This window comes from Rhineura floridana, chromosome 10 (assembly GCF_030035675.1).
Source record: "Rhineura floridana isolate rRhiFlo1 chromosome 10, rRhiFlo1.hap2, whole genome shotgun sequence".
NCBI classification, from domain to species: Eukaryota; Metazoa; Chordata; class Lepidosauria; order Squamata; family Rhineuridae; genus Rhineura; species Rhineura floridana.
Window position 1 is genome coordinate 62,179,002 of NC_084489.1, and position 27,808 is coordinate 62,206,809.

Here is a 27,808-nt window from a genome sequence, read left to right on the forward strand (position 1 = left end):
CTTAGATGGCAAAACGTTTTGTGCCAGAGACGTTTTTAATTCCTGCCAGTCAGTCGTGTGCTATTGAAGAACTCAGAATTAAGTCTTCTTGAGGGGCAGCCCCGGCCGCACGGGAGGAGAGCTTTTTTGGCGCCCTTGGGCTCTCAGTCATCGCTCGATGTCTCGTGTTTGGGAGAAAGAAACATGTCGGCAAAGGGCAGGGCGGAGCCTGAGGGCGAGCGCCGAGGGGGTGAGGTTGTGACACTGCAGCCTCTGGCGCTTTGGGATCCTCCGGGGCGACGATGGCTGCTCGGCTTCTCAGGAGACTTCGCGGCTTACAGTCGGTCATGCAGGCACCACCGCGGCTTCTGCGAGCTGCGCAGGGGGCCGCCCGGAGCTGCGCCCTCCTCGGGTCCCGAGCAGCTCACACCGACACCGGTAGCTGCTCGGAGCTAGGTGGGCGGAAGCATGGAGGGGAGCTGCGTCTTGGTGTGGTGTTTTCCAGCCTCGCTAGGAGGGAGCGCAGGGCACAGAAGCGGGGAGGTTTTTCTCGGAGGATGCCGCCGTTATTTCTCGGAGACAGCTCCAGGCGATTCCTCTGATGTACTAATACATGACTTAATAATAATTAATTATAATTAAAGTAGAGCAAATTAGCCTGGTATATCAGTGAAGGGGAGGAGACGCAATGCAAAGGAAGGACAAGGAATTATGTATGTGAGAGGGTGGCCATTTCGGCAGGTGCAACGTCTCTTTTCATCCCTGCTGGGAGATTGGAACGGCCAAATGTTTCTCTCCTCTAAAAGGCCAAGAGCTCAGCCCGCCTTTAAGGTTAGAAGCTTGTCCCTTTAGGATTTTCACAGGTGGTCCTTTTAATAAAGGGCTTTCCTTGTGATAGTGGTGCCGGGATTATTGGAATATTTTTCCAAGGGAGCCCAGCCTGTTCCCCATTTCAATGCCACTCAAGCATCCGAACAAAAACCTTTTAAATACAATTTCGAGTGTTTCTGTTGCTTAATTAGTAGGCAATCCTATACATATCTACTCCGAGGCCAAAGGGGCTTCACTCCCAGGTGTTGCAGCCTTAATCTGCTTTAGATCTGCTGGTGGTTGGTCAGGTTGCTTTTTTAGATTTTGCGTATGTTATTGTTGTGTTTTGATGCTTTGTAAACCATCCAGGGAGCTCTTTTGAAGGACAAGGTAGAAAGCTCTATAATAAATAAAAAATAAAAAGTACTGCTGAGTTGAGAGGCTTTGCTTAATGAATTCCCCACCCCTATTTAAAATCCAGGAAACTCCTCTTTTCTCTTGCATCTGATGAACCGTCCTAATTAAACCTTTCCCAACCCTCCAGATGTTTTGGTCTGCAACTTTTATCAGCCCCATCCAGCACAGCTGGGCCCTACAGATAAAGAGCCAAAAGTATGGACTCAGCCACCTGCTTTTCAGTTTCATTATTATGTGCGGAGCTCTAGTTTGTGGCTATCAGCATGGAAGCAGGGGTTGGAGATATTTTAAGTTAACTTACACAGAGTATAGTTCTGTGTATGGTTGTATGGTTTTCCAAGGATCTGAAAAAAAGCAAATATCTCTGATCCAGCTGAAGTTCATTGTGATTGCAGTTGTGGACCTATGGACGCTTGTGTGGAAGTGTTGGGATGCAATTCAGTTTGATGGGGTTTGCATGGGGAAAAGGTAGACCCAATCTGTGCTGACTTTCCTTCAGGTATATAAACTGACACTCTTAGGGTTGTTGACCTCATTTTCTGCTCCTGTTCTTCATCCCACCGTGGGAGATGAGACATCTTTCCTTTGTGTGTCTCTCTCTCCTGCAGAGATTACAGAGCAAACATAGCCCTTTGCATCTTCAACTTTAGTTAGCTAGAACTAGGATCTTTCTTATCCGGTGTGTATTTCTAGAAGAAATGTAAGCTTTCTTATTTTCCTAAACCCAGAGTCTCAGTGTGAATATATCCAGGACAAAGTGTGCTCCTTCACTAGGGATCCTTAGTGTTACAGTTCAGCTTCCGTCAAGCATTCAACTCCAAATCCTAACAGGTTTCTCCATATCTCAGCCTTTCTTTGTGTTCTTCCATCTAGAAGGGCATTTGATGCAGAGTAGAATAGATCTGAGTACCACTGCAGTGCCTGTATGGAGATCTTCCTTCTACCTTCAGAAACCATAAATATTTGTAGTGCTATGCTCAGGGCTGTGGAGTCGGTACGCCAGACCTTCGACTCCGACTCCTCTATTTTTCTACTGTCCAACTCCGACTCTGGCTGCGACTCCTTCATAAATGGCAAATGTATATTAACTAGTAATAACAAATTTACTGTAGTAAAATGGTAGCACAAGGCATTTCATCACCACCATGTGAATCCAGAGCTTGGAAAAGTTACTTTTTTGAACGACAACTCCCACGAGCCCAATCCCTGGGGCTGATGGGAGTTGTAGTTCAAAAAAGTAACTTTTCTAAGCTCTGGATTCACGTGGTGGTGATGAAATGCCTTGTGCTACCATTTTACTACAGTAAATTTGTTATTACTAGTTAATATGTAACTTGTCCCTTGGGTCCTCCTCCGTGCCTGAGGACTGGAAAGTGGCAAATGTAACGCCAATCTTCAAAAAGGGATCCAGAGGGGATCCCGGAAATTACAGGCCAGTTAGCTTAACTTCTGTCCCTGGAAAACTGGTAGAAAGTATGATTAAAGCTAGATTAACTAAGCACATAGAAGAACAAGCCTTGCTGAAGCAGAGCCAGCATGGCTTCTGCAAGGGAAAGTCCTGTCTCAGTAACCTATTAGAATTCTTTGAGAGTGTCAACAAGCATATAGATAGAGGTGATCCGGTGGACATAGTGTACTTAGACTTTCAAAAAGCGTTTGACAAGGTACCTCACCAAAGGCTTCTGAGGAAGCTTAGCAGTCATGGAATAAGAGGAGAGGTCCTCTTGTGGATAAGGAATTTGTTAAGAAGCAGAAAGCAGAGAGTAGGAATAAACGGACAGTTCTCCCAATGGAGGGCTGTAGAAAGTGGAGTCCCTCAAGGATCGGTATTGGGACCTATACTTTTCAACTTGTTCATTAATGACCTGGAATTAGGAGTGAGCCGTGAAGTGGCCAAGTTTGCTGATGACACTAAATTGTTCAGGGTTGTTAAAACAAAAAGGGATTGCGAAGAGCTCCAAAAAGACCTCTCCAAACTGAGTGAATGGGCAGAAAAATGGCAAATGCAATTCAATATAAACAAGTGTAAAATTATGCATATTGGAGCAAAAAATCTTAATTTCACAGGAGAGAGACCTCGGGGTTGTAGTGGACAGCACGATGAAAATGTCGACCCAGTGTGCGGCAGCTGTGAAAAAGGCAAATTCCATGCTAGCGATAATTAGGAAAGGTATTGAAAATAAAACAGCCGATATCATAATGCCGTTGTATAAATCTATGGTGCGGACGCATTTGGAATACTGTGTACAGTTCTGGTCGCCTCATCTCAAAAAGGATATTATAGAGTTGGAAAAGGTTCAGAAGAGGGCAACCAGAATGATCAAGGGGATGGAGCGACTCCCTTACGAGGAAAGGTTGCAGCATTTGGGGCTTTTTAGTTTAGAGAAAAGGCGGGTCAGAGGAGACATGATAGAAGTGTATAAAATTATGCATGGCATTGAGAAAGTGGATAGAGAAAAGTTCTTCTCCCTCTCTCATAATACTAGAACTCGTGGACATTCAAAGAAGCTGAATGTTGGAAGATTCAGGACAGACAAAAGGAAGTACTTCTTTACTCAGCGCATAGTTAAACTATGGAATTTGCTCCCACAAGATGCAGTAATGGCCACCAGCTTGGACGGCTTTAAAAGAAGATTAGACAAATTCATGGAGGACAGGGCTATCAATGGCTACTAGCCATGATGGCTGTGCTCTGCCACCCTAGTCAGAGGCAGCATGCTTCTGAAAACCAGTTGCCGGAAGCCTCAGGAGGGGAGAGTGTTCTTGCACTCGGGTCCTGCTTGCGGGCTTCCCCCAGGCACCTGGTTGGCCATTGTGAGAACAGGATGCTGGACTAGATGGGCCACTGGCCTGATCCAGCAGGCTCTTCTTATGTTCTTATGTTCTTAATATACATTTGCCATTTATGAAGGAATCAGAGTCGGAGTCGGTACATTTCTACTGACTCAGACTCCACCCAAAATTGCTCCCGACTCTGACTCCACAACTCCGACTCCACAGCCCTGGCTATGCTGCATCTGTGTAGAGAATCTGAAGAGAGCTGAACATGTATCTTGTCTGGATCCAGTCCCTTTAGACTTAAATGCTGGGAATTTTAACCTTTGCTCACCTGTATACTCCAAAAGGGGATGGTTATGGGGCTATGCAGTTTGCACAGCAGAGTTTTTGTTTTTAGTGTCTCTGTGTGTGAGAGTGAGTGAGTGAGTGAGTGTGTGTGTGTGTGTGTGTGTGTGTGTGTGAGAGAGAGAGAGAGAGAGAGAGAGAAGGCAACTGATTTGTTCAGTTCTTGCCAAACCATTTGCCCAGACAGTTCTGCGTACATGTCCTAAACTGGCCACAACCTCTTTGCCTGTAGTCCTTTGCCAACGTATCCCACTAATCTCTGCAGCTCTTTTAAAACTATGTGTAGTAGCGTAGCTCAGTAGCTTTTCCTGGGTTCATGGTCATGAAGTGGTGGCTTTGAATCCCAAACTCCCTGTGCCTGAGTAGGAGCATGGATTTGTACTTCAGAAATGTTTTGGGAGGAGCCATAGTTCAGGGATGCACAACATGCATTCCATGCAGACTGTCCCAAGTCAATCCTGGGCATGTCCAGGTAAAAGGATCTGAAGTGTAAGAGCAGGGAGAGCTGCTTGCCTGAATAAGCAATACTTAGAGATGGGGCAGTGGTCTGACAGTATTAGGCAGCTTGATATGCTTAGACCAATCAGGCATACTAATTGTGCTCTGCTCAACCACAAGATCCAGATTGGTTTGCTAGTTTGCAAGAAGAATTGCATGTGTGAGGGAGAAGCAAAATGGTGGTTGAGAAGTATACAGCAACCTGTGTGTTGCAGGATTGATGGGGCCTCTGGAAGATAGGAACTGTTAGTTTGTCAAGGGTGATAGGATGTTTATTTGAAACCATTTTCATTACAGAGATTTTTTGTCTGTGACTGTATACAATATATATTTTATTGAGCTCGAGGCCCCATTAAACATCTCCTCCATGAATATGAGTCTTTGACCATTTCCTAGTAAATTCCACTACTGCGGAATGACGCTCATCTCCCAGCAGCTGTTCTGAGTGTATCATCTTTCAGCACCCTGCCAACTATAATCACAGGCCTCATATCATCTTCCCTTGGCTCTGGATGTAATCATTGTTTTTCTTCTGGTGCAATGTGGCATATAGGCACCTGTCCTACATATGCTGTCTCAAACCTGTTGCTTGTATTTCTTGCTGTTCCACCTTTCTAGATAAAGATGTGGGCTCTTTGACAAGATATGATGAGTCGAGCATTACCACTGACTGGCAGAAGAAATTGACTCCTGAGCAGTTTTATGTCACCAGGGAAAAAGGAACTGAACTGGTAAGCCAAGAGTTGTAATAGTTTCCATCCCAGTGGGATATGTATTCAATATAGACTCACAATGTATAGCTATCCATTCCCTGTCTTTAAATGATGATGTCTGTTCAAATTGTGTATAAAGTGTGTGTGTGTGTGTCAGGAAGAGGGGGAATGTTGAACCATCCACCACATTTCCCTATGTATGTAGTCCTTGCAGCTGCTTTTCACACATCCAGACTGCCCAAATTTGTGTGAAGGGGTGGGCATTGGGGGGGAGGAGACAGACTAGAGTTCAGGGAAGGGAAGTGACAGTCGGAGGTAAGATTGTCATCCTTCAAACCCATGTGCCCACTTTTGCACTTGAAATAGCACTCCACCCTCTGCTTTACATTATTTATTTATTTATTTAAGATATTTCTTACCCGTCCTTCTCCATAAAGTCCCAAGCCAGGTTATGACCATATAATCATGCAACATTAAAATCCAATAAAAACAACTTAAAACAAAGAATGCACATCAAACAGTAGAGGCTGGCGCGTTTAAATGATTATTGCAACAGGGAATATCTACAGATTAATTACACAAAAACAAAGATTATGGTCTTTGGGAAACGACATTGTCCTTGTAAATGGTCCATCGGGGAGCACCCAATTGAACAGTGTCGTTCCTTCAAATATCTAGGGATTCAGTTCCAGGACACGCTTTCTTGGAAACAACAGCTGGTGTCAATGAAATCCACAGCAATAAGAACAGCCGGCGCCATTCTTAAATTTTATAGGACCGAGGGGGGTAACCTTGTGGCCCAGGCACTAAGAGTGTTTCAAAGTAAGGTGCTGAATCAGATTCTGTATGGGGCAGCAGTATGGGGTTGGGAGGACTCGCTTCTACCCACTATCGAGGCTATTCAAAATGGCTTTCTTAAAAAATTCCTGCGGCTACCCATGGGTACGCCAGCGGTGTTCTTGCATGCAGAAACTGGTTTACCTCCTATAAGTGTGCGTGTCCATAATACATTGATTACTTTCTGGGGAGCGATAGCTAATGCACCAGCAAAGGTAATCCTGAAGGCCTGTTATATGTCAGCCACACCAGATTCTTTCTGGAGTAATAAACTAACTAGAGTTCTTCAAAGATACCATATCCCTGTTTCAACCGCTCCCACCCAGAGTAGACAGAAGCACTGGGAATCTATTCTCCGTCATTCAGAATGGATGGACAGATTAGCGATTGACAACTACAGGTTCTCTAAGTGGTTCACCTTATTTAAGTGTGACCATTTGAGGGCGAGTTATCTGACCTACTCCATTCCAGTACAGTTGAGGCAAGCCTTTACAGCACTCAGGCTCCAGACGATGCCAACTTCAGTTCTGTCAGGACGTTATCAACAGATCCCATGGGAACAACGCCTTTGCATCTGTGGAGCCGGAGTGGTAGAAGATTTGCCCCACTATCTGCTTGAATGCTCCTTATATGTTCATCCTAGGGACAAATTTTTAGCAGACATGATTAAACTACAGGATGATCCCCAGGCCGATAGTCTTATCCCCTTCCTTCTAGCTGATAATGATTATATGGTCACATACAGGGTAGCTCATTATGCCCTAGCAGCGCAAAAGTTAGGGGTAAAACACCCAGACATGGCAAACCAGACAAGGTAACATCAGGCTAGGCCTTACAAGGTACGAGCCGGATAGATGGATAGCTAGGCATTACTGACATATCCTGCGTTATTTTAAGCATGTTTAGTGGTTTGTATATTTGATGTATGTATGTTTTAATAGATGTATGAAAATGATTGTTCGTCTGCGACGGCCTAAGCCCATGCAATAAATATTTTGGATTTGGAACAGTAGAGGTGGTTCCATAAAAATAACACAAATCTTAATTGTCAAAGACGAAGAGGTACGTATTCAGCAAATGATGAAAAGTTTATAATGAAGATGCTTGGCACACCTCTATGGGCACTTCACATGGTTTGGGCAGATTTATGTTTAAATGCACAAGGCTGCCACTGTTGCAAGGAGTTTGACCCTTAGTATTCTGCAAATGGGGCTTCTCTAATCTTGCTCTGCAGTGCAAAGTGCCAAATGTTATACAGGAATGGGAAGCCTGTGGCCCTCTGGATGTTGTTGGACTTCAACTCCTGTCATCCTTGATGGTTGGCCATGCTGCTGGGAGTTAAAATCCAGCAACATCTGGAGGGTCACATTTTCTATGCTGCTTAGTGATTAAGCAGTATATTAATAGCAGAAATAGATGTAATAGTTGTGCAGTATTCATCGCATGGGAAACTTGTGTGTTTGGTTTTTTTAGAAAAAGAAGCAACAGCAGCAATGTTTTAGCCTTTGTGGCAGTAGTGGCTAACTTGTGGCCGTCCAGGTGTTGCTGAACTATAACTCTCATCAGTCCCAGCCAGGATAGTCAGTGATCAGATATGATGGGAGTTGTAATCTGGCAACATCTGGAGGGCCACCCCTGTGTTATGGCCACAATGTAGGCTAGTAAAGTAATAAATAAGAACATACCTGCTGGATCAGACCATCTAGGTCATCATCTTGTTTCCCACCAAATACCTTTGGGAAGCCCACAAGCAGAACAAGAACAAGCCTTTTCTACTGTTACTCCTCTGCAACAGCTGCTGCTTCAGTGGTTCCGCTCAAACCTCCCGGGCCACTTCCAAAAAGTAGCTATGGGAGACTACTGTTCGGCACCATGAGAGCTGTCCTGTGGTGTTCTGCAGGGTTCCATCTTGTCCCCCATGCTACTTAACATCTATATGAAGCTGCTAGGAGCTCTCATCAGGAGATTTTGGAGTGAGGTGTTATTAATATGCAGATGACACCCAGCTCTATCTCTCCATTCCATGCGAATCAGGAGAGGCAGTTGAGGTGCTAGAATGGTGCTTGAGGGGGTGATGGACTGGATGTGGGCCAATAAATTGAGGCTGAATCCTGACAAGACAGAGGTATTATGTGTCCAGAGTTCTCACGGCTGGGTGTTGGAGAGACGGCCTGTTCTGGACGGGGTTGCACTCCCCTGAAAGGAGCAGGTTCACAGCTTCGATCCTGGATCCAATATTGTCACTGGTGGCCCAGGTCGCCTCAGTGACTACAAGTTTTGCCCCTTCTGGACAGAGATCACTTGGCCACAGTACTCCATGCTCTGGTAACTTCCAGATTGGATTATTGCAATGCACTCTGCATAGGACTGCCCTTGAAGACTATTTGGAAACCTCAACTGGTCCAAAATGCAGCAACCAAATTACTAGCTGGGGTTCTTGTTAGATCTCATACAACTTCTGTTCTAAAACAACTGTATTGGTTGCCAGTTTGTTTCTGGGCCCAATTTAAGGTGCTCACATTAATGTTTAAAGCCCTAAATGACTTAGGTCCTAAATATCTGAAAGACCATCTCGTTCCCTACAGACCCTCTTGGTTGTTGAGATCAGCAGAGGGGGCACTTTTGATAGTTCCACCACCCTCAGAAGCTCAGGTTGGTGGTGGTCCGGGAGAGGGCATTCTCTGTGGCAGCCCCTAAGTTGTGGAACTCCCTCCCCACCGAAGTGTGTCTGGTAACCTCACTGTACAGCATTAGGCAAATGCTGAAGATGCACCTTTTTACCCTGGCCTTTGACACCTGAGATTTATATTTTTAGGACCCACCCTATTTGTGATTCTGGTTGTTCATAATTGTTTTTAACACTGTACATTAACCTTGTTATAACCTGCCTTGTGACCTCTTGGTGAAGGGGGGGCAATAAATGCTAATGCTGATGCTGATAATAACAATAACTAATAATAATAGTCATTACACAGAAATTCAGTATAACTGGAAAAATGGAAATGGACTGCCTTCAAGTCGATCCCGACTTATGGTGACCCTATGAATAGGGTTTTCATGGTAAGTGCCAACGAGGGGACTTGAGCTTCATTTTCAATGGTGATGCTGCACCCTCTGAATCCTTTGTAATTTTAGACAATGAACAAAAAGTTTACCAGCGAATACATCATGAGGAATCTGAGATGGAAACGGAGGAAGAAGTTGACATTTTGATGAGCAGCGATATTTATTCAGCAACATTATCAACCAAATCAATCACTTTCACACGTACCCAAACAGGATGGCTTTTCTGAGAAGATAAAACAGAACGGGTAGGAAACTTTTTGGCAGACTTCTACCTGGTTAATGGACTTGTGTTAGAATCAAGGAAAAGACGGGAACATCTCAGTGAAGAAGATATTCTTCAAAACAAGGCTATTATGGAAAGCTTGAGTAAAGGTGGAAACTTGATGGAACAAAATTTTGAGCCTGTCAGGAGGCAGTCTCTTACTCCACCTCCACCAAACACAATTACATGGGAGGAGTATATATCTGCTGAAAATGGAAAAGCACCTCATTTGGGTAGGGAACTGGTCTGCAAAGAAAGCAAGAAAACATTTAAAGACACAATAGCCATGAGCCAAGAATTCCCTCTAGGAATTGAATCGTAAGTCTAAAACTGTGTGCTATAAACGTTTGTTGAAAGGACATGATGAATTTAAAATATGCTGATGTATATAAAACTGTGCTTATTCCAGAGATTGCAATGTAATATATTATCATTATTTGTATTTGTATCTGTGATTTTATTCATTTATTGTATTATTGTATGTTGTACACCGCCCAGGGAGCCATTGGCTATGGGCGGTTTATAAATGAAATTAAATAAATAAATAAATAATAAATAAGTGGTATTCAGAGGGGGTTTACCATTGCCTTCCTCTGAGAGGCAGTGACTGGCCCAAGGTCACCCCGTGAGCTTTGTGGCTGTGTGGGGATTCAAACCCTGGTCTCCCAGGTTGTAGTCCAACACCTTAACCACTACACCACACTGGCTCTCATATAAATGATATGACGATAAAAGTCTAACATATGAAAGAGCAGGCAAGTGGGCTGTTAACTTTGTGGAATTATTTGCAAAGTGAAATCTTGCCTCTTGCCATACCTGACAGATTATACAAAACCAGCCAAATATGTGTATATTGGTTTTATTTGTATAATTTATGCCAGTTACTCCTTGGCACAGCATTCGCATTTTAGCATAGCCTTGGGCTTGCACAATTGCTCCTCCTCATCTTCCCTCCTTTTGTGTGCCCCCTCTTCCCTCCTGCACTTCCTTCTTACAGGACAGACCATAGCTTGCTATTGCATCCAAACTGAGCGAACCAGAATTGCTCAGCACAGTGTAATCATGGGTTCTAATTCCAGTTTGCTTGCAAACCATAGTTTTCCTGGGTCAGATGCAAGAGCAAACTGTAGTTTGATGTGAAGGAGAAACTGGACTTCATGAGGGGAGGTGTGAGTATGAGGCGAAGGTTCATTCATACAATGCCAAGTCATGATTTAGCATTATGTCTGAACTTAGTCTAAATGTAACTTCTACAGCTTCTAGAGAACTTATAAACCCTCCCCTATTTGTCCCTAGCATGTACTGTAGGGATACACTGTCTTTGCGTATGAAGATTCCATTAAGTGATCGTGGCTAGTTCCATTGACAAGTGGACCTGCAATAAAATGTTGCAGCCCGGAGTGTTTCTGTTAGGGTTCCAACCAGCCACCATGCCATTTTCCAGGGCACTGTATTCCATTCCCCATCCCCACAACAGTCACTCAGTAATGTGCAACTATTGAACATATTCAGTGTTCATTGGGCTGTTCTAGGATTTCCTCTCCTTAGGTGTTGCTTCCTCTGAAATTTCATATATCTGCAAACTTTGGGGTTCTCCCTAGAGATGTGAATCCCTGGAAAAAAGTGAAACATTCGGGGGGGGGAGAGAAAAATTCAGAAAAATAGTTTTTTCAATTTTTTCTCTTTTTTTAATGAGCCTTCACATCTTTAGTTCTTCCAAGCCAGCTGATATCCTCCACTGTTGTGTGTGGATGGTGCCATTTCAACTGCATAAGGATCATCATTTGAAAGAATAAGGTCACTGTTAGTATGTACTAGGGATGGGGAGCTGCTTTTGCCTGGCAGGCCAGATCATAAAGTGGTCACCCTCTGTGGGCTGTGCATTCTGATTATTCCTTGGTGTTGGGGCTTGAATTCAGTGCTGTTTAAATTTAGTGTCAAATGCAAGCTCCACTGCTTTTGGCAAAGTTTGGCTCCACTCATGAGCTCAGTCAGCAACTCCCACTTGGAATCATTTTCATTGTGGCTTGCATTCAGCAGCAAATTTTAACAGCACTGAATGCCAGCCCTGCTGCCAAGGAACATCAAGAGTGCACTTAAGCGTTCCTCCTAGTTGTTGCTTCATAGCCACAACTTTACCTCTTCTGCCCCTGATGTCAAAAACAGCTATGTGGGCCAAATTGGCCAACTTAATTTGGTCTGCAGGCTGGAGGTTTCCCACTCCTGATATTAATTAATTAATTAATTAATTAATTAAACTTGTATACCGCCCCATAGCCGAAGCTCTCCGGGCAGTTTACAATAACTAAAAACAAATACAATTTAAAATACATCTTTTAAAAAACAATTTAAAACACAATTTAAATTTTTAAAACAATATAGAACACATGCTAAAATGCCTGGGAGAAGAGGAAACTCTTGACCTGGCGCCAAAAAGATAACAGTGTTGGCGCCAGGTGCACCTCGTCAGGAAGATCATTCCATAATTTGGGGGCCACCACTGAGAAGTCCCTCTCCCTTGTTGCCATTCTCCGAGCTTCCCTCGGAGTAGGCACCCGGAGGAGGGCCTTTGATCTTGAACGTAGTGTATTGGGAGAGGCGTTCCATCAGGTATTGTGGTCCCAAGCCATGTAAGGCTTCATAGGTCAATACCAGCACCTTGAATCGAGCTCGGAAACATAAAGGCACCCAGTGCAAGCGGGCCAGAATTGGTTTTATAAGTTCGGACCGTCTGGTCCCTGTTACCAATCTGGCCGCTGCAATTTGCACAAGCTGCAGTTTCCGAACCGTCTTCAAAGGTAGCCCCACGTAGTGCATTGCAGTAATCTAATTTAGAGGTTACCAGAGCATGGACAACTGAAGCCAGGTTATCCCTGTCCAGATAGGGACGTAGTTGGGCCGCCAACCAAAGTTGGTAGAAGGCACTCCGTGCCACTGAGGCTACCTGATATATAAGATAAACCTCTGCTTCTTGCATTTGTCTAACTCCTTTTTTCAAAGCCATTGTCACTTCTTATGGCAGTATATTCTGTAAGTTATGTGAAGAGATATTTCTCTTTATCCTTCCTAAACCTATTGCAGTACTAATCACAGTTTTTATCTGTTTAAACATGAGGGATATTGGGTGCTATAAATGAGTGATGACAACATCCCTGAACCTGTAGGTTTCTGCCTCTTGGTTGAGAGGTCCCCAGGAGAGTGTAAGGTGGAAATGGGACATCCCAAGATGACAGAAGGAGACTATGTTGATTATGCAGGTTGAATGCCTATCCATGATGCCGTGGAAGTTCTCGCACATAAGCCTGCATGAGTTTTGGTTTTGCAAACTGGCTTTGGAAAAAATAGATGGTTTGGAATCAGAATCCTAACAATACATGTTTGAAGCCTTTTAGTGGAATTCATCTGACTAACATAGAGCCTGGGATGTACCACTGCATATGCTGTGATGCCCCGCTGTTCAGGTAGGAGTCTAATTATAATGTCCTTTTTTAAAAAAAAAGTATTCCTCTGCCCTCAGGAGCTCGGGTATGCCAGTATATGATGCTTTCCCTTAAAACAACATTGTGAGGTAGGTTAGGCTGAGAGATACCAACTGGCCCAAAGTCACCCACTGAACCTAATGGCTATGCCTGGATTTGAATCTGACCTTCCCAGGTCTAAGAGTGCATCTAGATACCATGTGAGAGATTATGATCAAGAGCTTCTGCTTAAAAAAAAAAGCAACTGTGAGGAGACCCTGAATCAGATCAAGATTATAATACTGAGGGAGGAGGGGATTAATCCTTTCCACTTCAGAATTTTCCTAGTTAAAATATCCCCTAAAGCTGCCATTTGTCCCTGAGGGACATTATAGGTACCTGTATGATACCTGTAAGTTCCCCCCACACACACACTGGTAAATAGCAACTTCGGGTGGGAATTTTAATTGGGTGGGGGGAAGGTGCAGGAGAAAGAGCTAAAACCCCATCCCCAGATAGTCCTGATTGCTATTAATGTTTTAAATATATACATATGGATGCTCCTAATCAATGTCCTGTCTGGTTTGACCGTATGTTCGGACCTTTATACCCCATGTATGGGGTATGTGTGGATAGTCTGCTGCTCATATGCATATATACGGTATGTGAAGTCTCTAAAGCTTAAGATGCTTTCCTAAGATGATTCTTAATGCCACCTAGGGACGTTATTTATTTATTTATTAAATTTGTTAGTCACTTTTCATCACAAAAGTAAACCCAAAGCAACTTACAATCAACAAAAAAGTTAAAACCGGTATAAAAATTTAAATATAACACTTAAATACAACAGTGGTGGAACAACCCACCCCCTAAAAGAGGATGTAGGGCCCTCCAAAAATTAGCAGCCAGTGGCACCTAAAAATAGATGATGATGGCACCAGGCCTGCCTCCCTGGGGAGAGCATTCTATAAGCAGGGGCCACCACTGAGAAGGCCCACTCTTATCTCGCCACCCTCCACAGCTCCCTCAGAGGGGGCACACAAAGAAGGGCCTCAGATGCCAAATGCAGGGTCCTGGTTGGTTCGTATGGGGAGAGGTGGTCCTTGAGATATTGGGGTCTTATAAAGCTTTACATATCGAAACCAGCCCTTTGAATTGAGCCTGGAAACTAATTAGTAGCCAGTGTAGTTGTGCCAGAGTTGGGGTTATATGCTCAGACCATCTTGCCCCAATAAGCAATCGGGTTGCTGAATTCTGCACCAGCTGCACTTTCTGAACTATCTTCAAAGGCAGACCCACGTATAACACATTGCAGTAGCCTAGCTTAGAGATTACTAGCCGATGCTGATGGAAGGCACTCCTCACTAGGCTACTTGAGGCTCAAGCAACAATAATGGATCCAGGAGTACCCCCAACCTACACACCTCCTTCAGAGGCTGTGTAACCCCATCAACAGCTGAATGATACTTCCCAAGCACCACTCTCTGACAGCGACCACCCACGTAGGACTGGAACCACTGCAAAGCAGTGCCATCCACCCCCAAGTCGGACAGCTGCTCTAAAAGAAAACCATGGTCGATGGTATCGAAAGCCGCTGAGAGGTCAAGGAGAATTAATACAGACATATTCCCTATCTCTCTCCTGACATAGATCATCATACAGGGCTTCCTTACAAAGAAGTGGGGCCAGTACTAGAACAAATATAATAATATCAACATCCATAAAATCAGAAACGTAGCTAAAATGTAGTAAAAAAATAAGATATCACAAACCTATCATCTGAACATTAGCAATGACTACCAAAAGCCTTGACAAAAAGCTGACATCAGTCAATCAATCTTTCTTTATTACAGTCAATGGCCAGCATAAAAGCTGACATCAAAATTACAGCAGTGAAGGTGTCAGCCAGATTTCACAGGACAAGGATTTCCAGAGTTGGGATGCCATCATGGAACAGACCGTCCCACAAATCCCCACCAAATGTATACTTCCCACTAGATCCTAGCTGGTGGCTCATCTCTGCCTTCAGGTTAAATTACTGTAACATGCTCTAGGTGGGGCTGCCTTTGAAGATGGTTCAAAAGTGCAGCTAGCATAGAATGCAGTGTCCATATTGATAATGAGGATCAGATCTTATTATACCAATTCTTGTCATACACACCAATTCTGGCCCAGTTGTGCTGGCTCCTGAGCCAACTTCAAAATTACAGTTTTAATCTATAGAGCCTTACCTGGCTCAAGACCCAAATACCTTGCAGATCGCCTTTGCTGACATGAATTACCCACACACCAAAATCATAATTTGAGGTCCTCCTTCAAGTAGTCCCTCCAAGAGAGGCTTGGAGGGTAGCAGTGAGGGAGAGGATCTTTTCAGCCATGCCCCCCCCCCACTTATGGAACATTAACTAAATTTGACTAAAATTATCATTTTTTAAAAGTATGTTTGTACATTCTTTTAAGGTGGCTTGAGATCATTTTTGCAGAAGGCAGTTTAAAAGTTAATAAAATCATCATACTGTGCTCTGTGTAGGATGTACCCTGAAGACAGTTTGAAACAGGCATAGCTGAAGTGATGCCCTCCAGATGGTTTGGACTCCCAACTCCCATCAGCCTCAGCCAGCATGGCCAGTGATAATTGAAATGCTCCCCTTGTCTGGAACATTTAACTTCTGCAGAATTCTGTCTTGACTATAGGGGGCAGCAGAAAGTACAAAACCCCTTTATCTCCCATCTGCACTGACAACTTAGGCATTTGGGAGTCTGGCTTGAGGTGCTGGTAATTACCTGTTCATTCAACCTACTGCAAGTAGAAATAAGGTCCAAATTCAAAATATTGGAAAGAAGAGTTCCCATCCCCTCTCCAGTAAGATTTACCCAATCCAACTGAATAAAACCATATCATGTTTATTACTGAACTGTGTGCAAAAGCAAGAGCTGCCCATTGAGAAGCATCCTTATTTCTGCACATGCGAAGGGTTTCTGCAGTATATTGTATGTAGGTTACTACTCTCCTACGAAACACTCACTGAGGATTAGGAATACATGGAACATAAGACTCCATTTTTATAGACAGCAAATTACAGAATTTTAATGGAACATCAAACCTTAATCCAGTCATAAAATTACAGCCAAGGGTCATACTTTTTAAATTTTATCTCGGCTGCATTCAGGACAGCTAAAACAAAGATCAAAGCAAATAACATATGTTGAAGGAATGGCGTATTAAGGGCTAATCTAATGCATATGTTTGGGGAATGTCCACTTATCCATAAATGCTCTGGTGAACTACTTCAAATAGAACTTTGAGCAGCAGTATTTTGGTGGCTACTAAAATGTTTCTAGCAGAAAATCTAAGCGATGTACCTGTAAATAAATCACGCTGGGACAGTTGTGATGGGGAGCTATTTTAATTGGACAGAAATTTGGCAAGGGCTCTTTTTACAGTAAGTAAATGTAGACCTGATGTAGAAGACACAGTGAACTAGACAATGTTAAACATCAGTTTGAAAAAAAGACAGCCACAGTCAGTGGGAAGTATATTTGCATTGGTCCTAGTCCAGTGATGTTGTCATGCGGTGGTGGGGTGTTCCCACTGCTTTGCACAAGAAATCGCCCACATCATCACTACCCTCCCAAGCACATCATCAGTGCTATCAACTATGCTGTCACATCTACTCTTGGGGCATAGAGAGAACATTTGAAGCCAAACAGGACATCCTAGGACAGACATCTATTTACATACAAAGTGGGTGGACACACACAGACACACACACGAGTGAGTTAGGCTAGGAGAAGAATTGCTTAAAGTATACTGGGGAAATTTTGCTCCTCTTCCCTGTACATTCCTTTTCTAGACACCCTGCACCACTTCATATGTGCACATGGCAGACATAGGAGTGAAATGCACCGAAGTCACTGCTGTCTGCTGTGATAATTTTCAAGAGTCGTAGCCATGTTAGTCTGTTGCAGCAAAAAGATCACAGTCTTGTGACACATTAAAGACTTACAAGCTTTCGAGGACAACAGTCCACTTCATCAGATGCACAAAATTCTATCCCTGTGCTACAGGTGTAAATATATGTGGTTCAATCCACAAGTGATAGCACTGAACTCTTGATGTATTGTAATTCAGCTGTTTCAAGTTGCAGTTTTATATGCTTTGTTTTATATGCTTTTTACCGTTTCATTGGTTTTACATTGTACTTTTGTTTTAATTATATTGTTTGTTTTTATATTGTAGACCACTTAGAGATTTTTAAAACAAGTGGTTTATATATGCTTTAAAATAAATATAATAAATAAAGATGAAGAAAGAGACACTTTGTTCGGTTGGACATCCACTTTCTCTGCTTTTTCCCTCCTGTAGTTTTTGAAGCAGTGCTGATTTTTGCCTGGTTTATGTCCCTTGATTAAAGCATTTACAATGGACTAGGCATGTTGGATTTTTTTTAAGTGTCTCCCTAATCAAGCTGCCCCAAAAATCTACAGTATATATTGGAATAAAACAGGACACAATTTCCCAACTGAATGTTTATGGCTTTAGAACTTTCTGTATAGAATTCTAAATTTTAAAGAATACATTGGGCTTTTAGTTTGTTAAACCATGGCTACTAATAATGTAAACCTTTATGTTTAATCTGAAGACAGACATGTTTTGTTAGTTTTTTTGGACTTTTCATGTGCCCTGTCTCCTAAAGGCAGGCATATGGTGGGTATCAACATTTACAGTGCAATCCTATGCATGTCTACTCAGGAGTAAGTGTCACTGAGCTTAGTGAAGCTTACTCCTTTGTAAGTGGGTATAGGATTGCAGCCTTAGAAACTTTCGGCATAATCCAGTTAAGAGTTGCACAGGTTTAAGGCTACAGAGCTAAACTCACTCACTATGGAGTATATGAAGTTATACATACTTCTGAACTATCATGCTTGGCTCATGCTATGATTCACTAATTTTAATGGGTAAATTAAGCATGTACTTAAATCTCTCACTGAAATCAATGGGGCTTTAAAGTACTTAAGTTTTGGTTGAACATCTCTCCCCTGATCTCTTTAAAAAAAAAATGGACTTGAAGTAACCCTGGTTGTTGGTTGTAAACATTCTGTAGCCAAATATCTATCCATTTAAAAGAAAAAGTGTTTTTTTTTTTCAATTTAAGAATATTCAAGTGTGAGACAAGAGTGCTTTTCTTAATAATGCAATTAGGGGAGGGGAAATGGCCGATGAGTACAAGGAAGCATTTCAACGTCGCTCTGGTAAAATCCCCTCAACTTATTTTTAATTCTAATTACCTGATTAATCCTGGAGTCGTGGCTGTGTGTTAAGTTTGTGGATAACCTGCTGAATGCTATAATTTATTAGCTGCCTCTAACAGCTGCCTTATCTTGCCTTCCCGGTGTGATTCCAGGCTCCCCCGGCCTTGAGGTTTCTGTCTCTAACTGAAAGCCTAGAGACTTACTCACAGCAGCTTTTTGCCCAGCAGCAGATACCTGACACCTCCTCCATGGAGAACGCTCTGAACCGGTGAAGCTTAAATGGATTAAATTTATATTATCTATTAGCCACCTAAGGCCTAGCTTTATTGAAGCAGTACCGAGGCAACTCTGGTGATCTGCTAATTTTCTGATTATGGTTCAAACAAGGAAGATGCTTAGAGACCAGGGGATTACAATGGAACAGATCCCTGGGGAGGACAATTATTATAAACAATCTAAAATCACGCAGTTTTTTTACTCGAGCAAAGATAAGAGAAGTGAGAAAGGGTCTTCTTGCCAGGATACTGCCCTTTCTCCTTCAAAGGAGGCTCTTTACTCTATGGACTCTGAAACAACTTTGAGAGAGGAGGGTGCTCCATCTGGACTATCATGTAGGTCTAGCCTATCATATGGAGAGCCAACTAACCCCCCAAGTGAGGCAATGGACTGGCCTATTGGCCACAGAGATATGTGGGGGGCACAGGATTCACCAACTTTTAGGAGTCCAAACTCATCCCAGGAGCATGAAAGGGCTGGCAATTTAACAAAACTGTCAGACTTTAACCCTGAGGAGTCGTTAGTGACAACATACAGAGGGCCCTCTGAGAATGGGAGTCCTGTTGGGCTGATTGGGGCCACTCAAGAGCAGATGACCAACACACCTTTGGACACAGAGAACGGCTTCCATGCTCTACTCTATATGGACCTGCATCGCTTAAACTTGATGGTGGAAATAATTCTGAAAGAGATGACAGGCATTAAAAACTTTATTTCGGAATCAAATGGACTGTTAGGAACCCTGACGACGGAACTTGTTAATTTAATTCCAAAGCGTACACCTACAGCCCCCAAGGCGAAAAGACGCCCAAATCCTAAAGTCATGACAATGGCAAAAAAGTCCAAAAATGTCAAAAGATACAAACTGCCAAAAAATAAGAAAATGAATTTTAATAAGCTCTTTAAAATTCTGGAGGGGACTGTAATCCATAAGAAGGTTCAGGCTGATAGCCCTCAATTACAAGATGGTGGTTGTTCTGTGTTAAAACTACCTGTGTCTCTAACAGAGACATCGCCTACATTGCTAAGACCAGAACCGGAAGTGAACTCTCTGGACGGCTACAGGGTTGAACGACAACATATTAGGGTTCATCGCTTAGAAACTACAACTCCTCATCTAAGACCGAAGGAATGGTCCCTAAAATATACACAAAATAAATAGCATTGTTAAATCTACCTGGCTTTAACTTGGATGAACCACAGTTTAAAAGAAAACTCTATATTATTAAAATTCTGCAAGATCTAAATTTGAAACAAGTACAAGCAGAGGACATTATGAACGTAAACTGGCTTTATAATCCCACCCAATTTAACTCGGCTTTAATCACATTCAAGAACCCTAAGATAGCAAAGTTGATATTGGAGAAAAAACATATTTTATGTAAGCAAGGGATAACGACTCAAAGACACTTCCAAAATATCATAGCCCCACACCCCTTGCTGATAATTCCTAAGCGCAAGACTATCCTCCATCCGGATGAGTGTGTGTCAGAACCCATTGATAGGATAATCGCTCCAATGATTGGCACCTCATCCCTTCAACAGAACACCCAAACTCTGCAAATGTCCATACTGATGGAAGAGTCCCTGACTGAGAGTATAGATGGAATTGCGGATAAAAACAGCAGTGTTGACCTGGACCACTCTGATCAAGAGTTCTTCGTGGTTGATGAGATAACATCTTCACCTCCAGAATGTAACAGTGACTTAAGTCACCCTTCACTTCCCCCGGACCATGTTAATGACACTGCGGAAACCTCCTTCAGCTTCTCCTGTGAGGGGGAGGAGGATTTAATAACGAATTTTGCTACGTTCTCGGAGCAGGCCCAACAGGAAGTAATCGGCAAACTACAAAAGCTACTAAAAAGTCTTTTGGCTAGGAGACCGATTGCCAGATTTCTGGAGGAGGCGGAATTAGGATTGCCAGGTAGACTACCTCCAGTGGTCGGGAGCCCACAAAAGCCCAGAAATTGTGTTTATTCGAATGTTAGCAGACCTGCTTGGACCGTTCAGGCCGAAATTCATTTGGAAGAGTCGTGTCCCTCACAACAACCGCTGCCAGTAGTGCCCTGACCTTGCCTGCCCCTTGGCTCAACCCAGGACGCGATAAATATTGTGTCCTGGAATATAGCAGGTTGGGCCTCTAAACAAGTAGACAGTGGTTTTAAGGAATTTTGTAAATCGTTTCATATACTTTGTTTTCAAGAAACCTGGGTTGCTGGCCCTTCTTTCAATTCACTTCCTGGCTATGTCGCCCGCGCTCTCCCAGCCACGAAGTCTTGTCGAGCCAGGAGAGCAAGGGGAGGTCTGGCTACTTTAATATCCATAGACGGAAACCCAACTATTGCTGAGATCACTCTATTGCCCTCATCAAATATACTAGTTACCAGAGTCTGTTGGCCGCCACAGACAGAAATTATTGTTATAAATGTCTATATACCGCCAGAGAGTACCAATGCCGGGCAAGTGAGAATCTGGACAGAATTATACTAGGTATTAACCCTCTTATATCAGTCATTTAAGGATCCTGCCATTTTGGTGGCAGGAGACTTTAATGCAAGAATTGGCAGTAATAATCTCACCATGGGAAACAAACTAGGGCTATCCAAGGAAGATCTGTCGGCCATGCCTGACAGAAGGTCTAGGGATGAGGTTATAAATCCGGCAGGAAGGCTGCTCTTTAACCTGGTGTATAAATACCAACTTTTTCTGTGTAATGGCTCCCCCATATTCCCAGATTCAGATGCCTTCACGTATTATGGACCGCGTGGCAGGAGCGTTATTGATTTTATGGCTCTCTCATACCCCCTTGCTTCTCAGATTAAATCGTTTGGGGTGCCAGTAAGACCAGAGAGTGACCATATGCCCATTTGTCTGTTGCTCTCCATTCATTTGCGTCTCCCTTCAAATACCTTTGCACCAACCTCAAATTTAATGTCTCAAGGTGGCAAAAGGATTTGGTGGAATGATAAAACAGGTTTGATAATTAATACAGCTTTAAATCTCCCTTCTTTAATGGAAATGCGCGAATTTTTGTTGCCTTCTCCGAATCCTACCACTGCGTACACTGCCATTGTAGACCTACTAAAGCCGCTGTTGACTCACTCTCGCTCTTCACCTTTGAAGAAGCTGGGTTGGTTTGATTATGATTGTGTATTGGCGAAACGAAATCTGGCTCAGGCCATCAGGAGACTAAGACAGGATGATTCCTATGAAAATCTTGACTTCTTTGTGAAGCAGAGGTGCTACTATAAAAAACTTTTAATCCTTAAGAAATCTAATTATATAAAGAAACAGTGGACGGAATTGGGACTAGCTGCTTTAGAAAAAAACACGCCAAAATTTTGGAGATTGGTATCGAGGGGGCTTAAGGGCTATTGTGCCACTATAGAGAACCAGATCAACTCTGATCAGTGGAGTCGACATTTTATGAAGCTGTACTGTTATGGTGTTTCAGATCACCAGATAAATAATATCTACATCTTTCAGTCCTTAACAGCGTGCTCAGAGTGGGCCCCGGTTACACCTGATGAAGTCTTCGCCTTGGTTAAGTCCTTAGCTGATAACAAAGCGCCAGGCGAAGACATGCTCCCGGCAGAAGTATTCAAGTACAATATAGAGTGGTGGGCTCCGATATTGGCCAAACTATTTACCTTTATTAATAGGGAGAATTACCTAAAGGCTGGAGTACTAGCACTGTGGTGCCTATCCACAAGGGGGGACCAAAAACTGATCCCGACAATTTCAGGCCGATCAGTTTATTGGATATAACATCTAAGATCTATACCAAATATCTTTTAAACAGACTAGATGACTGGGCTAATGCAAATTCTACTTTTGCACAGGAGCAAGCTGGGTTCACTAAAGATAAATCTACGATAGATCAATGCTTCATATTACTCCATCTTATACAGAAATATGCTCTACACAAAAGAAAGGAGTTATTTGTAGCCTTCGTAGACTTCTCGGCAGCTTTTGATACGATAGACAGAGAGCGTCTCTGGGCAAAATTGTCCAATACAAATATAGATCGACGCTTGGTTTTTTTTACTTCAAATTTTACACTCAAATACTTCACTGAGGGTGAGATTAGGGGCAAATGGCCTACTTTCTGAGGAAATCCCTACCAAAAGAGGAGTCCGTCAGGGATGCCTTCTGGCCCCTTTTCTTTTTAAATTTTATATTAATAATATAGTTCAAGAGCTAGTTGGGGCTCAGTTCTTCCCGCCTGCTGTTTTATCAGATAAATTGTCGGTTTTATTATATGCGGATGACTTGGCTTTAATTGCCACAACCCAGATTGGTCTGAGCAGGCTGCTGGTCAGCCTGGGGGAATATTGTGCTAAGGAACATCTTAAAATTAATTATGATAAGACCAAGGTAGTGGTATTTGGTAAGAAAAGAACCAAACGTGTGGAGATTGAATGGAGAATTTATTAAACAACAATGTACCTACCGCTACTTGGGCCTATATTTCAATTCCAATCTATCTTGGAACTCTCATTTAGAGGCGGCCCGGCTGAAAGCTGTGCACTCTGCACACCAACTTTGCCGCTTCTTTAATACCAGGGGTGGAAGTCTGGTCACACCAGCTGTTGAAATTTTTTACAAGAAAATAATTCCACAACTCATATATGGGGCCGAGGTTTGGGGGTATGTTAATAGCGCTCCCCTTAAAAAGGCCCTGAACCAGTTTCTTAGATTCATTCTGGCAGTCCCCCGAGGTACTCCAATCTCCCTATTAAGGATGGAGACCGGTACTCATTCAGTCGAATCTTTGACCCATGTGGCACTGGCCTCCTATTGCCTGAGGTTGGCATCTATGGACAATTCTGCTCTCCCAAAAAAAGTCTCCTAGAACAAATAAAATCCCCCTCCTCTACCTCCTGGCTAAAATGTGTCAAACCCATAATGGCAGCTTATGGGATAACTGTAGATCTATTACCTACCAATCCCTACCCCCGGGCCAAGAAACGTCTAAGAGATAGGATATTATTATATGCACAGAGATGGACAACCTATTCGGCAAATATATCCCCTTTTTCCCCGGGATTTTCTTGGTATAAAACCTTATTCAATATGGAGCCGTACTTCATTTATTTAACAGCCCCCTCTTTGAGAAGGGCATTTACTGCTTTACGATTCCAGACAATGCCTACAGCCTATTTGGAGGGGCGGTATGCAAATGTACCACATCACCTTCGGGTCTGCGTATGCCAACTGGGTGAGATAGAAAATATCTCCCATTACCTTCTCCGCTGTCCCCTATATGAGGACCCCAGACTTAGATTCCTAGCCCCTATAATATCTCTGATGACTGAAAGACCTATTGTGGAGCAAGTTGCCACTCTGTTAGCGGGCAATGATATATATGTAACTCAACAGGTGACTAACTTTGCTGTTGCGGTGGAGAAAATTAGAGCAAAGTATGTAAAACTCCTGGCCATAGCTCGAGACCAGCTTTTATGTGCTTGAAAATGTTGTTCGCTTTGTTCTTAATTGGGAAGTTTTTTATAGGATATTGTACCCTTATACCTATTTGTCTCTCAGTGTTTCTTTTATATTTTGTATCCTGTTTTTATATTCTTGTGTATATTTTATTGTGATGGCATATTGCTGTAAACAATTAAAAGTACATTCCAATAATGCAATTATGGTTGTCAGCATTTTCATCCACCACAAGGTGTCACTAGAGAGCACTGATTCTGCAGCGCTGCCAAAAAGATCCACACCATACTCAGCACATCCCAGAGCTTGGAAAAGTTACTTTTTTGAACTACAACTCCCATCAGCCCAATCTAGTGGCCATGGTGGCTGGGGCTGATGGGAGTTGTAGTTCAAAAAAGTAACTTTTCCAAGCTCTGCATCTAACTCACAATTAAATACATGGCTTCCCCCAAAGAATCCTGGGAACTGTGGTTTTCTCTTCAGAGAGCTAAAAATTATCAGCATCCTTAACAAACTACAGTTCCCAGGATTCTTTAGGGGAAATCATGTGCTTTAAATGTGTGTGGGATCCGGACATGCTCTATTCTGCTTTAAGCTGGAACTGGAATAGCAACTCTACTTCCAGACTTCTAACACTCTGTACCCAAATGGGCCATCCTCATTTCACCAGCCCCAAATGCTGAGGGGCAGGGTGATTTTCACTGGAGCCACTGTGTGGGAGGGAAAGGTTAAATGCGCTATCCCTCACTACTACTACTGCCCTGCTGCAGTTGGGGGGCAGGGAATGAAAACAAGATAAAAAGGCAATGTTAATTGGAAAAGGAACAGCTAAATGAGAGGTTTTTATTATTATTACTATTGTTGCATTTATATCCTACCTTTCCTCCCAGGAGCTCAGGGTGACATAGATGGTTCTCCTTCTCTCCATTTTATTCTCACAATAGTTCTGTGAGATAGGTTAGGCTGAGAGGCAGCGATTCACCCAATGTCATCCAGTGAGCTTCATGGCTGAGTGGGGATGTAAGCCCTGGCCTCCCAGGTCATATATTCCTATTCCTAGGGAGAAGAGACAGATCATAGAGTAGGAAATGGCTAGAGCAATCTAGGAAATGGATAGATACAGCAATCTGTACAGTCCATAACCAGCTAGATAGTAGCATATTAGGCCATATACACTTAGGGAAATTGCACAACTATTCCATTCAGATTTTTTTTAAAGTCTTATTTTCTGAGCTCTGGAAAAAACCCACAGAAGCTGAACAGGGAAAACTTGAGAGTGAAAAGTTTTGTTCACAGTGTTGTATGCATGCACTGTAAATGTTAATTGAACACAGTGCAGGTATTCCATAGAAAATGCCCAATATAAAACCAGCCTAAGACAATTAAAAAGCAATGTTCTTCTGTTTCGCTTTCAGCAGAGTTAAATAAAGCACATCTCTACAACTGAATAATTTCAAAACAACAATACTCATTTCTACCTTTTAAAAGGAAAGTATTTAATTAAAGTGACTATCCCTTTTCTTACGGCTTTTAGTCAACATTGTTACAAGGAGCCAAGAAATATGCTCATTTATGGGCAGCCCAGTCTACAACCCAACTGAGCCATTATAATTAGATTTAACTGGTTTCTAAATCCTATATGCATTAGTAATCTTTCGTGATTCACTTAAACTTTCTTCCATATAGGAAAGGTTTAAGATTGTGTTCCTTTGGACAAATATTTACTTTCTAAAGGTCTCCTGGAAAAACAAGTGTTCAGTTGCAGGGACAGGGTAATCAAAATGCACAGGATATTGGAAGGCCTGTGATCAGTACCCTGGTTTTGGTGGTGGTGGAGAGCAACAAAAGCTCAGGGGATGCAAAGTTGACCACAACAGGAGCCTGAGGAGAGGGGTGGTTAACTATGGATCACTTTTACAATCAAAATCATCCCTCTCCAATATACTTACTTGTTCATGGATAAGGGATAAAGTCCGGTGTGTGTATTTCATTAATATTCAACTTTTCTCTCCTTCATAGCTCGGAAGCGAATTATGATTCCGGCACTGGGTGGCCATCCTTTTCAGAAGCCTATGGCATGCATGGCACAGATGAAAGCAAAACTAATATCCTGAGACGGCCTGATCATTCATTAGGAACAAGCAGCATAGAAGTCATTTGCAAACAGGTACACCTCCCTTAAAGGAAGCATATAAAGTTGCTTAACTGCAAGCGTAGTATTCCATCATGTGATACAAAAAGGGAGGGGAGAAAAGCACACTGGATTGATTGATTTTGTAGCCACGTTAATCCCTCTAAATATTCTTCAGTAAATCATGAAATTAGTCCCGGGTGGTGAACCTCATGTAGGAACTTCTGGGGCCAATCTTGTGCTACGTAACAATAATTGAACATTAAAGCTGCAATCCTATATAAACGTACCTCGTGGTAAGTTCCATTGAACTCAATAGGACTGACTGACTTCTGAATAGACGTGTTTAGGATTGTGCTGCACCTTGATGCATACTTTAATTGGGAGTAAGTCCCACTCAATACAGCAAGATTTACCTCTGAGTAAACATACATAGGATCCAGCTGTACGTGTAAGAGAGTTATATGATGAGGGGATGGGAAAGTTGACCTTACAAAAGTTGCTGGGAAATTTAGTGATCTGCCCCTTAATTGATTACACTATGGAATCTAGTCCCAGTCGATTTTCTGACTGACTTACAAATGTGGTTAGTTTAACAGTGAGATTCTGAGAGGAATGAGGACTTTTTTTTCATCCATATTAGTAACTCATTCTAAAGTGGTGTTCTCAACAAGAATGCTTTTTACATATTAAAAGAAACCATAATAAGAAACCATCTTATTAGCACTAAGAAAGCTTACCCAAGAGAGGTCACATTTCACACCTGGGGTATTTGGATGCGCACAAACATAGGGACTAAAATGAATGTGTTCAGAAGTTGCTTCTGAACACAGAAGGTATTGCTTATATGGCAGTTGCAGACTTAATTGTCCCCTTTGGCTATGAAATCAGTCTGTTTAATTTATGTAGATATACATTAATTTGAGAAGCTCGCACTGCAACTAAGTCTGTTCTTCTTTTGCAGTGTGATGCTCATCTGGGCCATGTGTTTAGTGACGGTCCCGAGCCAACTGGGCAAAGATTCTGCATCAACAGTGTTGCATTAGTATTTAAACCAAGTTCAAACCAGTGAGCTTTCCTCTTTACAACTTCTGCATCGATACAGCTTTGATGCTCAGATCTCATTTGCCACAGAGGGCCACTTTGAAAATGTATTGAAAACCAGGTGCCTTTGTCTAATGTGCCGGTTTTGTGTGTGGAGGGGGGGGAGAGAGAGAGAGTGAGAGTGAAGATAATTAATGGAAATGTGTGTGGGGGATGCCAAGCCATTGATGTGAGATGCACTGTACTTTTCTGTGATGGAATATGCTCATTTAATATAGCCAGATTAGTCTTGAGATCTGTACATGCTCTTCATGTGCATGTGGGCTGTTTCATTAAACCCAGCACAGACAGCAGACACCATACTTATAAAAGGAATGTACATACTGCATTTGTTTATCAATTTTTTAAAAATGTTGATGATTGTCTAATTGTTAATAGGTGAAGTAATCAATTATATGCAAATTAATGTACAGATTTCCCAAACATAAATATA

At 42.6% G+C, this 27,808-nt stretch overlaps 1 protein-coding gene across 2 annotated transcripts; it reads left to right on the forward strand.

Annotated features, from left to right (window-relative positions):
• Positions 1 to 27,808, forward strand: MSRB2 (methionine sulfoxide reductase B2). 2 transcript variants are annotated; one of them, XM_061586296.1, is made up of 5 exons: positions 1 to 435; positions 5,446 to 5,558; positions 13,090 to 13,166; positions 26,160 to 26,307; positions 27,236 to 27,808. In XM_061586296.1, the coding sequence occupies exons 1-5, from the start codon at positions 282 to 284 to the stop codon at positions 27,341 to 27,343; spliced, it is 600 nt and encodes a 199-aa protein (XP_061442280.1). In that variant the 5' UTR covers positions 1 to 281; the 3' UTR covers positions 27,344 to 27,808. The 2 variants fall into 2 exon arrangements, 1 of the variants encoding a protein (XP_061442280.1); XR_009758097.1 differs by lacking the exons at positions 1 to 435; positions 5,446 to 5,558; positions 13,090 to 13,166 and adding an exon at positions 18,259 to 18,416.

What these genes read in the sequence shown, in the direction of transcription:
- MSRB2 (XM_061586296.1), top strand. Translation starts at nt 282, where the DNA reads ATGGCTGCTCGGCTTCTCAGGAGACTTCGCGGCTTACAGTCGGTCATG. An exon ending in CGGTAGCTGCTCGGAGCTAG is followed by an intron (nt 436 to 5,445) that starts GTGGGCGGAAGC and finishes CCACCTTTCTAG; the next exon opens with ATAAAGATGTGGGCTCTTTG. An exon ending in TAGAAGTCATTTGCAAACAG is followed by an intron (nt 26,308 to 27,235) that starts GTACACCTCCCT and finishes CTTCTTTTGCAG; the next exon opens with TGTGATGCTCATCTGGGCCA.